This window comes from Abramis brama (genome assembly GCF_963993115.1).
Source record: "Abramis brama genome assembly, chromosome: 23".
NCBI classification, from domain to species: Eukaryota; Metazoa; Chordata; class Actinopteri; order Cypriniformes; family Leuciscidae; genus Abramis; species Abramis brama.
The window spans coordinates 13,404,781-13,424,025 of record NC_139985.1 but is presented as its reverse complement, the minus strand read 5'-3'; the positions used below and the strand labels follow the sequence as shown (position 1 = coordinate 13,424,025).

The window sequence follows — 19,245 nt, the reverse complement described above, 5'->3', positions numbered from 1 at the left end:
ACTTCTATAGTGGTTAACAGAAACGACAACAAAAATAATTTTTGGATTACCAATTGATCCAATATCAATAAATAACATCTGAAAATGAATGCCAAGGTACTAAAACACAAAAGGGCAGATTTACTAATAGCTTGTGCCCGTGCAAACCCTCTTTTGGCATTTAAAACTGCTATTAGGATTTACTAAAGACACGCAGTGAGAAATAGACACATTTTTTTTGCGGCTGACCTTATTGCATATGAGATTATTGTATTATTGCACCTGCCAGACAGCAAAATTTTTGGGCGGAGATTATTTATTTTAGTTTGCACTTTGCAGTAGTCAATTTAGTGGTATTTCCGGCATTAGATGAGGATGTATTAACTGATTTTGTATCTGACATGACATTGAATCAATTTGCCCATTCTCAGTAGATCACTCGCATAAATTTCCTCTCCCATCTGCGTTTTTATTAGATTGCGGGTCCGTGTTAATTTGCCGTTTAGTAAATCTTTCCCAAAGTAGTCTTTAATGTACATAAAAAAAAGAGAAAATATAAAAAAACCTTGCTAGACTTTATATTAATTGTGTATTAATAACTGTGGAAATGCATCAATTGTGTATTAATAACTGTGGAAATGCATCATCACAGTATGCGAACGCTTCATCACACCCAAATTCGGATGAGCACACACAGGATGGTGGATGTACCTACTTTTAGCACTTCAACAGGCACTTGCATGGGCGCCTGGAAGTGAGTTGGTGCACTGATGGCTGATGAGGGTGCAGTTTGGCCAGGCTGCATGTAATGCATGGGCGCTGACTGTTGTTGCTGCCGCTCCCGCTGCTCCTCCTGCTGCATTTGGTCCCGCATGAGCTGCAGGCGCAGTCCGATGCGTGACGACATGGCTGGGGGACGCGGGGGGCGGGCTGCTGTCGCCGCGCAGTCCAGCCCGAAGAGTGGTGGGGAGTCTGCAAAGGAAATAGTTACAGGAAGTGAATATGAATTAAATGGATCGAAAGAATTATACTTTATATTTATACTGTAGTATGTGATTTATACAGTATCAGTAGCAACATTTAGTAATGTTAAATATTTTATATATATATATATATATATATATATATATATATATATATATATATATATATATATATATATATATATATATACACACACACACACACACACACTCCTGTACATCTATCTTTATGAGGATGACATTCATTGACACAATGCAATCTCTAGCCGCTTACCCTAACCTTACCCATCACAACTAAGTGCCTAACCCGAACCCTTACCTTAAACCTACCCTTAACCTAATTATAACCTTATCCCTAAAACCAAGTCTTTACCCTCAAACAGGCCTTTAAAGGGGTCTCAGGAAGTGAGGACCGGCCAAAATATCCTCACTCCAATGGTCTAAAACTCAAACTGGTCCTCACAAAGATAGTTGTACAAGTACACACACACACACAAACACACACATATAAAATGTATAGACTGTAGCTTGACATATTCTATCACATAGGTACTATCACAATCTAAAGCCTCAAGTTTAAATTAATAACAGGATAAAGTGTTGAACCCAAAGACGAACTTAAAAGATAAATCATGTAACTTGGCATTTCCCAAAATAGAAAAAAATAAATCATTGTCTACAAAAAAATATTTTAAGAATTTTAGGAAGCTATTATACCCACATTTCTCATTTAACCACAATATGATACATCCATAATGTCATTTAGGTGTCTTCAAATTGCCCGTAAGAATATCAAAAGCCTCAGGCATTCCTATGGTACCACAAGCAGACCAAAGGCTCTAAATAAATACAATTCAGAAGTAACGATGAGTGTGATGGGGAAGTCATGTGAGGGTCAGGTGGTGTTTTTCTTTTCTTTTAAAGCTCATGTGAGTTGCCTTTTTAATTTGGAAATGTCTCTAAAACAGACATGTCCATTACCCCACTATAAAGAAAGGCCCACACCCTGTTTCTTCTGTGGTCCTGGGGAGTCCCTATTTGAACGAGTTCCTCTTTTTGGGGTGCCACAGAAGACCAATATGCAAACAAGCATGACTTTGCAAACAGGAAGTGGAATTTAAGTGTACTGATTGAGTACATGGGGTACCAAGTATGCACACTATGCTAGATAAAGCCATCTGAAGTCTGCCAGGCGCGTCCTCAGTTGCTTCACATCACAAACTATACTGTACATAGCCACGGGGTGGAAAGGACAACCCAGAGGGACTGGGCCGCCTATGGAGAAAAGCTTATTGTACTAGAGGTACAATAAGCAAAGCAGCTCCTATTGAGATAGTACTGAAGCAGTATTTAGCCCACAGTGTACATTTCAGCGGTGGAGGGGGGCAAACACACTACAAGCTTTGTGGTTCATGCTGGTCAGTGGACACTTTCAGGCTCTGTCACCAGGGCAGTTGCCAGAGGTTGACTCAGTTCCAGGAGAGCAGAGTTTTGGGACGGGCTGTCTCGCAAACAGCTGGACTGATATACAGAAGAACCGGACCAGCGGGGTGGTTCATTACCTGCTGGTTTTTGGTTTGAAACTTACTTCAGGACAGATTAAACAAATTATGTTCTATATAGTATGAAAGTTGGACGTACTACATCTGCCATGTTGTCACTGTCACGTGCCATACGACATCAGTTGCGTCGATTCACTTCCATTTAGAGTGATTTCCACAATTTGTTTCGGGTTCAGTTGATAATGTGAATTCTCTTTGTTAACGAAAAGAAAGCTGCTTGGTTTGAAAGTGACTTCTGTCAGAGATGTACTTCATACATTGCAACACTATTTAAAAAAAAATCTAAGCAATCTGCCATTGGCCTTACAGCTGGTCCCACCCCAAGTTACACCATTGGTTGAGTCAGTGTTGTTGTGTCGGGCTGATCGGGATTCAAGCAAACAGAGCAATGTTTTGATAGTGCCACACAGCCATAGTATTTATACTTTTCAAAAAGTGGTAACCCGATAATTATTTTCATGTTATGATCTATATTAAAATGATATATTATTTTGACTAAAAAAAATAAAAATAAAAATAGAAACAATCGTTTTAAAATCTACAAGTGAACACAACACTAATGCACAGTAGCCTATGAATAATGGATATTCATTTTATACTTTGCTAAATATTACATTTAACAGTGTTTATATATTAATTTACCATAACTGAAAAGATAGGAAAATACCAATATTTAGAAAATCTCTAATATCAGCCAATAACTACTTTTCAAGGGAATCAAACTATCAATAGCTTACATATAGTCGTATCTACCTCTTAAATGGGAATAGGAGTATTTTAACATTGAAAAATACTTAAGTTGTAAGTATGAGCAATAGCTTTGGCTCATGACTAGGTGGCAATTTATAACTGGTCAAATAACTGGTAAACATTTCCCAGTTCTTCCAATGAAGAAACAACCTGATGGTTTGATTGTTTCTCAGAAGTCCACTGAAGAGTCAGAGTTGGGCGTTCTCATATCTCGTATCAACAAAACATTTCAGGCTCAGCCCTGAACATGGTGACGTATATATCCGGCATATACTGACGCTGCTCTATGCGTAAACCACCTCCTTTTGTGACGTCGCTCTCCCACACCGCCCATCAGCGAATGCCAGGCATACACTGCCCCGATGGAGATGCATCCAAACAGAGCCAGCTATCAAAGTGCTCCATTGTCACAGTAGCCAGTGAATTCATGGCATCTCTACATCAAATGATGAAGAAAAAAATAGAAAAAGCCACAAAGCTTATGCACATACACACAAACAAACCTGCATGCTTACAAAGTCTCATAGCATTCAATATGTCACTATGCCTGTGTGCCGCCTTTAACACAGCAAAGCTCAATACTGCTAAATATTATATATCTATTATATATTCCAGAATTGGTTGCAAACAAACATTTATTTGCATGATGGAAAAGATAATGCATGTCTTCCTTAATTGGCAAAGACAGTGATAAAGAATAAAATCAGGAAATGACATGAGTCAGACTCAAACTCAAATTGCCTACACAAACACCATATGTCAGAGCACATGCACTAACCACCAGGCCAATACTCAAACAAATGTCCTAAACATAACAATTCTAAGAAACATGCAAATCTGAAAATGCCCTCAGAACACGTGTGTGAATACTAATGCAAGAATACTAATACACTGTCAAGGTTTACCAACTAGCCCCTGCTACCAGATAATGTAACTACACAAAATGGATACAAAAACATCCTTATGTATTAACGGCCATTTAAAAGTTTATTTGAAACATATGGCTACTATTTCATCATAGCATGACAGACATTTCCAGGGAATGGAATAGCTTGCTTAGGTCATCATTATTTCCTAGAATGCAATGAGCATTAGCCAGAGTAGCTAAAAGTGATCAGTTTGTGTTCAGAGCTAGCGTCTGCAATATCAGACATGAACTCATTCACAAATCTGAGATTTGGTGAGAAACTGCTGCTTATATGCAAATATGAATATACCTTGTAGTTGTGGGGTTTTGGACACTGCAGTAACCTGCACAGGAATGGTGGGCAGGGGTCTAGGGGGTAAAGGACCAGATTATGTTGGCTCTTCAGTTTCAGCCCACCCTTGATTTACCATCCGCCCTCTCTAGCAAAGCAGCGAGGCAAGCGGAACCAAAAATAACACCCACACTTTCTGTTCCTGTTTGCTGAGACACCCTGTTCCCTCAGGGTAATAGACTGCTGCAGTGTAAAATGACTCTGCAGCACACAGTGAACTTTCCTTGTTCTGGCCAAGTTATCCGGCATGTTCTAAGGATTCATACTCACACATAGGATTAACACTCGCCAGGATAATGCTAGGTGGGATGGTTAAGGGAAGGACATCACTCAAGTAGGAAGCTGAACCTTTTGACAGTGTCTTCACAGCACCCTTTTCCTTCCTCTTTTTCCTCAAGATATTCAACAGCTCAATTACTTTGAGTTTTGATTTGGTACAAACCAGGTCACAAACATTACAAGGAATTCAACTGGAGCAGATAACAACAAATGGCAGATATTAAAATTCTATGCTATTGTCAAAATAAATAATCTACAAGCAAATGTAGGCATCACAACATTATAGTGTAAAGTATAAACAAAACGGACATTCATTTTGAGATTTGCTAAAGATTGCATTTAACAGTGCTATTAAAGTAATGTTTTTAATGTTGAACTTTTAAGTTAGCCTAATCGTTACCGACATGCTAAAAAATATATTATAATTTAAAACAATTCTGCATTTCTTCTCTTGTTGGTTTCCTGATCTAGTTGTCTAATAAACCTAGCATTGTGTACTATAATGATAGTTGGCTCTCTGATGAATGCTTTGTTTTCCCTCTGTAAGTCGCTTTGGATAAAAGTGTCTCCTAAATGCATAAATGTAAATGTAAAAAACATAAACAACAACTTAAATATAGTATTGATATATTGTGCATCATTTTTATAAATTTTGTACAATAATCACAAAGATGGCAGAGATTTTTAAAACAATATGGAGCACTTCGATTGATAAACTGAATATCATCTATGGTCTCATGATTTCAAGAAAATAAAAAACAGAAAAATCCCCAAATGATGCTTGTGTCATGTGCAGTGTGGTCATGCCTTTTAGGCTCTCAACAACACAGCGATTACCTCACTCGCAAACTCATGCAATCAAGTAAATAAATATCACTAAGACTTCTGCTTTTAAAGTCACTGATTCTGCTGTCCTCATTCCAAAACTGTTTCATTTCACTGTTGATTGACAATGAGAATGGAGAAAATGGCAATTTACTAAATACTAAAAGAGAACAAACACTTTCAGGTTTCCCAGCTTTCACGTGAACAAGACACTTCCATGACCTCCCATACTTTTAACTCTTTCCCTGCCATTGATGGAGTTTCTGTCATTTATTATTAAAGCTTTCGCTATTGACAGATTTTTTCTGGCAATCCATGTTTTCACTGTTATACGACACATCTTCTGAAAATGTACAGAATCTCCGGATCCAAAAACAAGCAAAGAAGAAGCGATAGAAGCATTGCTTATGCACATGTAAGCTAACATGATCATCAAACATTAAACAGCATAGAAATGTTACTGAATGAAAGTCGAACCCAGGAAGATGTATAGGACTTTGAAGCTTTGGGAGTGTCGATGGACTCAATCTACTCAGTCTATATTTTGATCATTGTTTTGTATCTGATCCGAACAGAAGCAGTGTTTGACAAAAACAAAATTTTCTCAGCTTTTTGTTCAAAATGTTGCTTTTTTTAATTTATTTTTATGAAACCTACCTGAATTTTTTTTCATGATCACATTCAAGTGTTGATAAAACAAAAAGAAGGCATGAAGCTAGAATAAAATGAAATAGGATAAAAAATGTTTTAAAGCAGAGGCACTGTTCTCTTTATATATATATATATATATATATATATATATATATATATATATATATATATATATATATATATATATATATACACACACACATATATATATATATATATATACACATATATATATATATATATATATATATACATATATATATATATATATATACACATATATATATATATATATATATATATATATATATATATATATATATATATATTGTATGATCGGATATTCATTCAACAAAATATTCTGGGTTCCATGAAATTTTGTGAAAATAATCAAAAATGTTGTCGTTGTCTGGCAACCTTTCCAAAAAAAATGCTGGTGGGGAAAGAGTTAGGTGGTCATATGCTGGATTAAACGGATTGCTGGATTTAGTCCAAGAGGCAAAACAGCTTAATCCTGACACAGCTGTCACAATACATTACACACAGTATGTTTACTTTCTACAACACAGCTGGTTTTTCCAGACAGTTTTAAAATATAATGTATATTATAAAATGTATATATATATATATATATATATATAGAATTCAAATATAAGTATATTTTGTTTGGCTGCATTTTTTTGATCAAAAATACAGAAATATTATTACTATTTAAAATAACTGTTTTCTATTTATACACATTTTAAAATGTAATTTATTTCCGTGATGGCAAAGCTGAATTTTCAGCATCATTACTCCAATCTTCAGTGTCACATGATCCTTCAGAAATCATTCTGATATGCTGATTTACTGCTCAAGAAAAATGTCTTAATATCAATGTTGAAAACAGTTGTGCTGCTTAATATTTTTGTGGAATCTGTGAATTTTTTTTTTTGGATTCCTTGATGACTAGAACGTTTAAAATAATTAATTTGAAATAGCCTTTTTTGTGATTTTTTATCAATTTAATGCATCCTTACTGAATAAAAGTATTAATTTATCTAAAAAAATGTAGGCCTATATATACTTCCTCTCAATACCACCAGTAGTTATATCTACAATCTAGAAAAAATAATAGTGGAAATACAAAACTGAGGATGACACTCCTACATTCCTGAAATGTCACTGTTGTACAAGTGTGTCAAGATTCTTGATAAAATCTAGAGCATTGTCAAGCTCAAATATGTGCTAGTGTGTAGACTAACTTGATTAGATTCTAACTTATCTAACAACTGCAATGACCTGTGGGTGACTTCTTTCAAACTGTTCAAAACATACACAAACAACATGTTTCTAAGCCTCGTTTCTACTGTCTTTGCCATGTCAATTACTATGTGACCTCTTGACTCTGAAGCAGTGGAAAATATAATTGTTTATTATTATCAGACAATGCTGCTATTGAGAAGTCTGTTTTTAAAAATAAATCATCTAATATTGCAAACGCTGTGGTGTGCAGTCAGAGCCACGTGCAAAGATATTCAAGGACTTGGGAAGGATCATAAAAAGTTTCTGTTAGACCAAGTAAGATTTAAAAACAATGTTTTTTATATAAAGCCCTTTCATTTGGGTCATTTTATTCTGAGGGGGCACTGTATTTACTCAACCCATGTCACTGATTACTCACTCGTTCAACAGGAAATCATAACCCAATACGACCTAATGCAACTTCCAACTTTGTCGGCACTTACGGGAAAATACACAAACGACCCAATGGATTTTCCTAACAGACAGGCCCAGTTGCACTTGGACACACGCTGAACGCTGTATTCTCCACGGCTTTCTGTGCCTTTATTCATTTCTCTCTGTGAGAAATATCTCACAATTACCTCTTTGTGTAGAAAGTGCTGAAAGTGATCTGGGTGTCCTCCACGCGCTGCTCTCTACATGACTGGGTGCCTGCCTATGAGTGGGCTGAAAAACTGGAAGAGAAACACAGAGATGTGTATTAGTGGCCATGCTTTGTCCAGTGAGTAACATGAAGAGGTGTCCGGTTGTGGATGAATCGGAGTGATGAGAATACTGCAGATAGCTGCGGCTGTGCTAGTCAAAGTAACAAGGCAACAGGTGTATGGTCATGGTCAAACCATGAAACATCTAACATCTAATTAAACTTCTTTCCAAACTGTGAGAATTAAACTTGTACAGTGCATTCATTCTTATAGACTCAACAACTCAGTCAACTTTATAACTAATAAAGTTATTCTGCCAATGACGTGTAACTCTGAGTATCCATGTTAAAGCTGATGATAAAGATTTTATAATGTAACCACAATCTTTATATTCAGTGTAATCCAATGATTTTAGAGCAGATTCAGTACAGGAAATGTTTTTTGTTGGCCATAAAGCTCTTGAAATGCTTTTATACTGCTAATATTTAAATATTTATTGTGAACTATCCCTGTAAAAATAATTCAATAAAATAGGGACTACAGTTGAAAAGTAGCTCTTAAATAATACTGCTAATATTCAGATGCTAATATTTATTGTGAATTAAATTAAATTTGGACTAGAGGTAAAGTGTAACTCTTAGCATATAATGCTACATTTAAAATGCTAAACTTTATTCTGAATTGTCCATGTAGAAAAACAAAAAATCCTCTTTTAAAATGAGTGAGATCAAAATTGAAGGTGGCACCAGACCATTTGAAAAAAAACATTTGTTTGTCTATCTAATGTTTTGGCTAAATATATTATGCTTTATAATTTTACGCAGTGGTTTTTAATGTTATAGCCCTATTGTGTGAGTGCCGTGAAACAGCATTGAAACTGCACAAACAACTATCGTTCTCCAAAGTGCAACAATGGAGGTAAACTCTGAGCTCTGTTAAACACACTTTACTATATTTAAACCTAATCTGCAGATTTATACCTCAAAATCAGCACAGAAAAGTCCAAAAAGTCCAGTGACTCCATCAAGACCTGCTTATGGGTCTCTGCCACTGATTTATCCCACAATACTACGACCATCATAAAAAATGTACAAGTCAAAACGACCTATAAACTGTTTAAAATAGCTCCACAAGTATATCTCTGTTAAGTGTGAGACTTCCAATAAAACACATTTCCCAACCATTGAGATGGCTTTCACTAAATATGTGTGCCCATTAATATTCAAGCCCGCTATGGGTCGTTGATGTCAAATTACACAAATCTCGGTAATGATTCACTCTTTATACCTTATATGCAGTTGTAGACGGGCAGTGCAAATGAAGAAGGCCGGTCAATGATTATCTCGTCCTATTCACCACAAATACACAATCCTCATGTAAGTCCAAACCCAAGTGGCGTCCTGACAGAATGCTTTGCCTTCATGTTGAAGCGTGGCTCTTATACTAGAGACTAGACTGTGCTGGCTGACAGCGCCGCCACTCGTGACCAATTGCCACAGAGAAAGAGAGAGGGAGAGCGATCAACAGTCACAGGGAAATCCTTAGTCATGAAGCCTTACAGTAGTGTCCACAACTTCTCTTCTTCTGTCTATTACCTCCTCCAGTTCCCATAAATGACCCAGACCCTGTGAGCTTCTGTGAGAGAGGAACAAGGGCACTTTATTGTCCCTCATCCCTTTCCTCGAGTCCTCTTCAGTCTCCTCTGAATGTAATGAGTCTGGGGGAGTGTGGTGAATCACTGGTTAGGCTGGGTCAGCAAAACACTCATGTGGACATGCGTGTCAACACGCTTCACATGACTATATCTGGACTACTGTGAGCTATTAGGGAAGTGACTTAAAATGTGATAACTGCTGCACGATGTTGTCCCTCAAGATCTTATCTTCACCGCAAGTTGAAGCATGCAGATACACTTGAACGTCACATGAATGTCTACTAATTAATTCGGCAGAGGTTTTAATCCAAAGCGACTTGCATTCTTGTGTTTTTATAACCAGTTCCTGGGAATTTAAACCATAACCACACTGTAAAATCCGATTAGTTCACCTTACTCAAAAAAAGCATGCAAACCGATTGCACTTAAAAAACTAAGTAAAGTGAAATAGGAATAGTATGTAGTACTAACACGTGCATGTCTAGTAGTGTACACTTACAAGAGAGTTCCAGTAACTTAAAACTAATTTGTATAGTATACTTGATCATTTACTTTAGATGTACTCATTTATGCTAGTTGTGTTAACTCTGATGTTTTCTGCATACAACTTGGAATTACTGAGTTTACTTTACTTCAAAAGCAATCCAGTTTACTTGTTAAAACCATGCAAACCGATTGCACTTAAAAGAGCAAGTAAGCTTTACTCCAATAACTTAAGTGCTATCAATCATCTATTATATCATTGAGAATACGTTCACAATTTTACAAAGATAACATTTACAAGTGGACAAATAAATTTAAGGCAATGATACAGTTCAAAGGTAAATTTATTGTATTTGTTTTCTTAACAACTGACACAGGGGTTTTAATCCAAAGCGACTTGCATTCTTGTGTTTTTATAACCAGTTCCTGGAAGCATTATGCTCTACCATTAGTACATGATGATGCTCTGATATGGTCTTCAAGTCTTACATGATGATGATGATGGTTAAGGCTTCACATACACTACTGTTCACAAGTCATCATTCTTTTAAATGTTTTTGAAAGTCTCTTTTGCTCACTAAGGCTGCATTCATTTGATGAAAAATACATTAATATTTTTGTAGAAACCATGATTGACTTTTTTTCCAGGATTATTATTAAATAGAACAGCATTTATTTGAAACAGACTTCTGCCACTTTTGACCAATTTAATGCATCTTTTGTTGAATAAAAGTGTTAATTATTTATTTATTTTTAAATACTGCCCCCAAACTTTTGAATGGTAATGTACAAGATGTCGCTTTTTAAGATAGAAGCATCATACAATAACCGTTCGATTTAATGATCAAAGTTACTTTTTTTGTAATTAAAACGGTCTAAAATGCAGAAATCCCCATTCACATGTCTAAATTCAGTCAGTCAAATTGAGTCACACTTCATAAAGATCATTTGCTTCCTCATGTCGGTGAGAACCCATTTTCTTGTGGGATACACAAGGAGTTAATATTAAATTCTGTCATCATTTTCTCACCCTCATGTTGTTCCAAACCTGTATTACTTTATTTAGAGATATTTAGATATCTAGATATTTAGAATTTATATTTTCTCAATACAATGAAAATGAATGGGGTGTTTAATGTTGTTTCGACCCCAACATGCTCCATTTTGTATTGAGCAGAAGAAAGTGTCATACACGTTTGCAATGACATGGGGGTGAGTAAATATTCTGGCAAAAATGTGAACCTTGAATGAAGCTTTGGATAAATGATTCTGCTAAATGCTAAATTGCAAATGCTTCGATTCTTGTCTTTTAGGGTGTGAAAAGTCAAATGTAATGGAAGGTGAATTACTAGAAAGCAGAAAACATGATACAGCGAGAGCTTTCCTAACATGTAAGATCAAGCCAAAGACATTAAGAAATGTTCCATGGTGCTTTCAGAGTAAAATAACAGCTGTGAAACTGTGTCTCCCCCTAGTGGTCATAAAAATAGTCTAAAATATTATCTAAGCGGTTTACATTAAGTGAAAAGTTCCAGTAAGTGCCTTTGGTAAAGGCCAGATGTGCAATTTAAGGAATGACACCACGATTTTGGGCCATCAATTTACTAACTCGGACTATTAAAGGACTATCAACCATTACCACCAAATTTATGATTCAGACAAAACAAAGAATGATAGAAGGGTGAGTTTAGAGGAAGCGAGATGTCAGTTACAAGAAATGACTATTGCATTATGCCTGAATAATTCCCACCTCTGCTTTAGATCATGTGCACATATAAAAAATAGATTTCTGCATTATGGGGTTCTGTGACATTTAAGGTCTCATATTTTGTTATAGATAGCTTAATTGCCAGTATACCATTGGTTCTCTATAGAACAAAATTGTTATAATGAAAAATTTAAAGTGCTAAATTTACTAAAAGCTGCATACATTTTTTACACTTTTATTCAGCGAGGATACATACCATTTATCAAAAGAGACAGCTAAATCATTTATAACATTTCAAAATATTTCTGTTTAATATTGCTGAGCTTTTGAACATTCTATCCATCAAATAATCTTGAAAAAATGTATCATGGTTTCCACAAAACATTTAGCAGCATAACTGAAACATTTATTGTGCATCAAAGCAGTAGAATGATTTCTGAAGGATCATGTGACACTGAAGACTGGAGTAATGGCAGCTGAAAACTCAGCTTTGCCATCACAGGAATACATTTCAAAACTGGTAAAATACTACATTGTTTATTTATCTGCCCAACATTTGGGAAAAAAAAACTGAAAATAAAATGGCAAGTGTTTTTATTTGTATTTTTCGCTGCTTCCCATGACCCATAGCACTCACCCAACAGTAGAGAACCACATTACAGTATATACCATATTAATGACACATTATTCCAGTCTGCCAGAAATGTTTTGTAATTGTATGTGTGCATTACTTTCTATAAAGGTTAAACAAGCATCTTAGGGTGCACAATGAATTACATGCAAAGAAGACTAGCAATAAACCAAAGTTACCAAAATAACAATGAGACAGTAGAGCGTCTGTGGCCATTTATAGAATGGCCAGATTCTGTTTTGATGGCAAACTAATGTGAAAGTGCCTATCACAGCTCAGCAACAGGGCCAAACTGGGCTTACCCAACATAAGTCCATTTTTAACCATTTTCACACAAAAACACATGCATTTTCAATCGCGTCTGCTCCTGTTTATTTGTGATCACATGACTACTTTGAATAGCTCCATTAGGGCTTTAGTCCAAAAGAGTTCACATTTAGGAAATATAGATTTTTCATGTTCACATCACATTTCTTTAGAGTGAATGATAATTAGTAGTAATTTTATGCTTATGCAATCTGAGAAGCTTTGCACACTCTCTCCCATCTCACTATACTGTTACCCATCACATTATACTCACATTGTTCACTCAAAGAAAATAGTTGTAAACAGCAGATCAGCTGCGTCTCTGAGCAACAAGCTGCTTCGTTCCTGAATGAATCAGCGTTTTTGAATGAATCAGTAGAGTAAATGATTCAATGACCCATTCATAAACACATACTGAATTCAGAATCACATACTATTCTTACTATTTATTAAAAGTAGTATGCTAGTCTGCTGTTCAGAATCCGAATTTAGTCACAGTCATTTGCTCCATTCCTGAATGAATCAGCGTTTTGAGCGAAACGGTTGAATGAATGATTTAACTCACTCAGTGATTTGCTGCCACCTACCGGAGGTTTTAGATTCATGTTGATTTCAAATTATTTCAATCATTTCCACAGACTTCAATCTCATAATATCATTAATATCATTGTAATTGCAGTGTAAATGCACCTCTGTGCCACCTATGGCTTTTGTTTACTGATCTCATTTGATTGGTAATAGCCCTATTTTGTCTTTTTATTCTTTTTTATAACTGAATTTATTGATTACATTTAAGAATTTGACCAAAGATATGACAAAAAAAAAAAAAATACTTGTAGTTTTGATATCTTCTCGCTACTGAGAGGGCACCTCCTGTATTATATTGTATTGTAATGGCTATTTAATATTACCTCTAAACTTTGACTGGGCTAGGCATGTTGCATATTAATTGTTCTAGGAACTACAAAGCATAGGCCTAGTTTACTTGCGCTACTCTATAATGATGTTGTTCTAGTTGAGGTCATTTGTAGAGGGCCTGAACCGTGACTAAAGCCCAAGGGCCCACAGCCCCCGATATACTTCAAAAATCGAAGAACGAATGGATGCGATGTAATTTCGAACAAAAGGTTCGCTACAAACACCTTCGTACTACGATTGGTCCTTGGAGATTATACATAATAGGTAGGTGTACTCCGCCTTCTTTCACGTGGAAATTTTTTCCAATTTATTTCTCCTGTTCAGTCAGTCGAGATCAGACGTCTACGAGTGAAAACATGAACACACTGAAGAGCTGCTTTATAGCAGAAAATGCTGTAAAGCATTTTTGTGGGCTTTCGTGATCAATTCAAAGCTCTGTTTTTTTTTTTCTATGGCTTTGTTTGGAAGGTGCATGATGGGTAATAAAAGGCTGGACACCATGCATTTCCATTCAGGGGCTGTGACCTCTACAGAGTACTAAAACCACCGGTGACCTTTCCTCTAAAAAGACCTCGCTAGGGGGCTTTTTAAATGATAAACAGACAGAAAGAGTTACGCAGATGCAAACTGTAGCAAAAGCGGTTAAAATGGCTTGTTGACATTCAGCATGCGAGACAAGACCAGCCTTGTGCGCACACACTGAGGCAGTTTAATAAACTAAATACAGACAACAATGTATTTATTTACAGTAGTATTTGGGCCATGGAAGGAGTGTTAGAAACAAATCTGCATTTCATTGGTCTGAACAGCTGCGGGCCTGTTGCAATGATCCAGCTCCTGTGTAGGAGGCCATGTTTATGACCAAGGAACTGTTGTGTTCCTGACAATAGCCTATGGAAAGGAGGATATTTCTAGACCCTGACTATGTCTAAACCAGCTGGTCTGGCATTTCTATTATTTTCCCTCAGTTTTTCTGATCAGGAGGAAACTTAAAATTTGTGCATTTTGCAATGACATTAAAATGTATGAGGGGGATCCCAAAGTTACATATTCACGGTCTGCTTGTGGAGTGTTTTTGTAATAACATAGGTGTTTTTTCAGCCAGACTGAATAAAAAGTTTAGACAAAAAAAGTGACATTTTGAATTTTTCCAATATTATATAATAATAATAATACTAATACTAATTATGTATGTATATGTATATATATATATATGTATGTATATGTATATATATATATATATATATATATATATATATATATATATATATATATATATGTATGTATATGTATATGTATATGTATATGTATATGTATATATATATGTATATGTATATATATATATATATGTATATGTATATATATATATATATGTATATATATATATATATATATATATATATATATATATATATATATATATATATGTATATATATGTATATATATGTATATATATGTATATATATATATATATATATATATGTATATATATATATGTATATATATATGTATATATATATATGTATATATATATATATATATATGTATATATATATATATATATATATATATATGTATATATATATATATATATATATATATATATATATATATATATATATATATATATATATATATATGTATATGTATATGTATATATGTATATATATATATATATATGTATATATGTATATATATATATATATATATATATATATATATATATATTTTAACTACAAAATTATATATTATATGTATATAAATATATATTATAAATTATTGTCTTCGGTCTGTTTCAGGCGTCAAGTGTGACCTCTAAGTGAGGAATACCAGAGGGTTAAATTGTTGGTGAGGGCTTAAACAAGAATGCTTGGAGATCAGCCATCGGGCTCTTTGGGAGATATGTTGAGAGATTAGGAGCGTTGGTAGCGGTAGAACACTGTTTGCGATTGTCAGTGTTGCTTATTCTGCATTACATCGCAGGATCCACCTCCCCCACTCAAAACTAGCAGCATTTACGTGACAGTATGGCAACTATGCCCGGCTTTGGCCTATCTGGCATGTGTGTGGAGAGAGAAAGGTTGAGAAAGAGAGACGGGATGCTTTGGGACCTTAGTCACAGGGTAAAGAAAGCAACCATGTCCATGTTTAGCTGTGTGAGATTTACAGGCCAGGGTGATGCTGAAATAAACATTGTGCACGCTGTGAGACAATATGGGAATGAGAACAAACGAATGTCATTTCATTTGTTATTATTACACAATATGGTAACTGCAGGACAACTGTACACAGATGATGCCAATTAGATTAAACAGCACAATGTCTGGTCATCATTATAGCTTATTTTGGTCAAAGGCTCAAACACAGTTAGTTTTAATTACATAATCAGATTGGAAATGGAGATTACCCAACACTTCCCATGTTTGTACGCAATATGCATCAGATGGTAAGTAAACAGACCCTGCCACATGAGACTAGAACAGTGGTTCCCCCATTGTCAAAGCCCCCCAAGATATTTCTGGAACTACTGTAATGAAAAAGCTGCTAATTTTCAAAATAAATAAATAAATAAAAATACAAAATTACAGAAACGGTCTCAATATATTAAAATAAGTTAAGTTAACTAAATAAGTTAAATTAAATATTGATTTTTAAAGCATCACACGCATCACATACACATAACCAGCGTCGGCCAATAGTGAGCCAACGTTCTGACGTACAACCCAGAAGTGCTGCGCTGTTACACTACATGAACTTAGAGGCCCACACAGAAAAAAATGAGTAGTTGGATAAAGTCTTTTTTTTTTGGGCGCACAAAAAGTATTCTCGTCGCTTGATAAACTTATGATTGAGCCACTGTAGTCACTTGGACTATTTTAAACATTGTCTTTACTAACTTTCTGGGCCGGCAAGTTTCAATTACAGAGAAGCCTATGGAGGAGTGAGACAGCTCTCAGATTTCATCAAAAATATCTTAATTTGTTTTCCGAAGATGAACAAAAGTCTTACGGGGTTGGAACAACATGACGGTGAGTAATTTCATTTTTGGGTGAACTATCCCTTTAAACAGGATATTGCGCTTCTGTATACATAAGAACAGGACCGCCTGGTCGGGTTTCAGGTTGGATTGCACGGCAACAGCTTCCTGAAGTCATGAATTAGGCTGCTACACCACTAGAATAGAACTATTATGAAATGTGCACATTAATTGTTGCAAATTACATAATAGATCAAATCAGGTGCTTTTGAGGATTGTGTCCAATAGTTGGTTTAGCATTTCAATTCTAACATTAAAAGTTTAGGATAGATGTTTAAAATGGACAGTTCGCTTAAAAATTCCAAACCTGTATGATTTTTTTCTGTCTTTGTCCAGAAACAAACTGTTTTTGTCCATACAATGAAAGTCAATGGGGTCCAAAACAACAGTGGACCCAATTGACTTTTTATTTTATGGACAAAAGTAACATTAAGACATTTTTCTACATAATTTTTTTTGTGTGTTTGACAGAAGAAGAAAAAAAAAAAAAGTCATCCAGGGGTGCGTTTCCCGAAACCATTGTTAGCTGCAAGTTCCAATGTTACTAACAGAGTTCAACTATTTGGCATTTTCCCGAAACCATAGTTCCAACGAACATTCCCAAACAGCAACGCAAACTTACATGGTTAGAACTACAGCTCTCAATCTGTAGTTAGAAGCATAGTTTCTTGTTAAATGGCATGGCACTGGCACAATAAGCAAGCTAGCAATCAGTATATTCTACATACTTCATTCGATTTAAGTATATATACACATATTAAGCTATAACTATATTTTAGTGTCAGCAATCAGCATTCGGCTTGCTATTGGTCGGTGCTACAAATTCATGTGTAAAAGTTCTCAAAAACTAGATTTTTACATAAGGACATTTCTTTGCCACTGGAACTCCCTCAGGTTCCCATTTGCTCAAATATCAAAAGAAAAACCCCACAATAGCGTTTTCACAACTTTCAAAAAGAGGGCAAAATAGAGAGAGATTGATAACGGCAGTCAGAAGAGAGAAAGATGCAAATTTTACCATCACTCCCATAGCCACTGTATTAGAAACACCCTCACAACAGCGTTAACTAGTTTCTTGTAATTTGATGCAAAGGTAATATAATACAAAGTATAATGTTATAAATGACAATGTACATACTTCTAAAAATGAAAATATAAAAAAAACATTGCAGGATTACGATGTTGATGAATGTTTAAACGCATTACCACACTCTGTGAAAAGGGTCCATGGGGGAGAAAATGTTCACATTTTGACTAAAGATTACAAAGACAAACAATTTTGTTTATGGATTAACTTGCATTTAATAATGTCAGCTAGCAAATAGGGTCCATTTTGATTCCAAGCAGAATTTTAGGCTAAGATTCAATCGCAAAAGACAAGAATTCGTGGCCATGTCACTCTAGTCTAAGCTGACCAAGACTGCAGATTTTACATAACCAAAGATTTCTTTTAAAATTCCTGAAAATGTTCTCAGACAGCAAAACCATGGCCAAAATCTGTGCACCGGACTTTAGAAACAGAACAGAGAGCTGTATTGTCCATCGTACATTCTACTTTCTCAGTCAGTAATGCCTCCGTCATTGTTGAGAACAGCTGTTGCATTAAATGGCCCACTGCTCTTTCTCTCTCAACGCTCCATCAGCTTCAAGTATCGCCTCAGAGTAGCATTGTGAAAACAAGCAGAGAGGAACAAAATTTGGTTTCACATTTACAGGAAAGGGTTACATCTACAAAGCAGGCTTTTGGTGCATGATTTGGTGCAAGAGTTGGCTAAAAAAAGGCACATCTTGACCTTTCTTTTTTGACGCGCTGGCCTGAACATAGGGCGCTAGTTGTTCAACCAAACAATACTGAATTACAGTTAAATCAAATGATGATACTACAACAGTCATTTAATTTAAGTTTCCTTTTGACTTATGTCACAGCCTGTATACATGAAAAAGGGAAGGAATTTAATACACCGTTCATTTGTGTACACCAACGTATTGTTCCACTAAAGTTCCAGACGCTCATTTTAAGTCAAGACGACGGGGTCATGTCTAGAATTAACACAAGTGTAGTTTATGTTCAACTAAAATGCTTGACTCAAAGGCAGCGTAATGGAAACAAAGAAACAGCAAGCCAACCCAAATACTCAAATGCACAGTAACACATGTGTTTACCGTTGTCCTCGCTGCTGGGTGTTTGTGTGTCCACAGGTGTGTGGGAGAGGTGAGTGTTCTGGAGTTACCTTTCATCAGCCATACTGTCTTCCTCTCAGTGTATATCTGATTCAAGTCACTCAGTTGCA

The 19,245-nt window shown here is 35.4% G+C and overlaps 1 protein-coding gene across 5 annotated transcripts in view; it reads right to left on the bottom strand.

Annotated features, from left to right (window-relative positions):
• tfeb (transcription factor EB) overlaps positions 1-19,245 on the bottom strand; it is a 34,758-nt gene that overhangs the window by 13,493 nt on the left and 2,020 nt on the right. For 2 of the 5 annotated variants that reach the window (XM_084100980.1, XM_084100983.1), the window contains exons 2-3: positions 8,154-8,246; positions 695-951 (exon numbers count right to left, since the gene is read on the bottom strand). In XM_084100980.1, coding sequence (XP_083957106.1) covers positions 695-886 — 192 coding nt within the window. In that variant the 5' untranslated portion in view covers positions 887-951; positions 8,154-8,246. Of the gene's footprint in view, positions 1-694; positions 952-8,153; positions 8,247-9,503; positions 9,644-19,245 lie in introns of those variants that run through there. The other 3 variants (XM_084100984.1, XM_084100982.1, XM_084100981.1) reach the window with 2 other exon arrangements.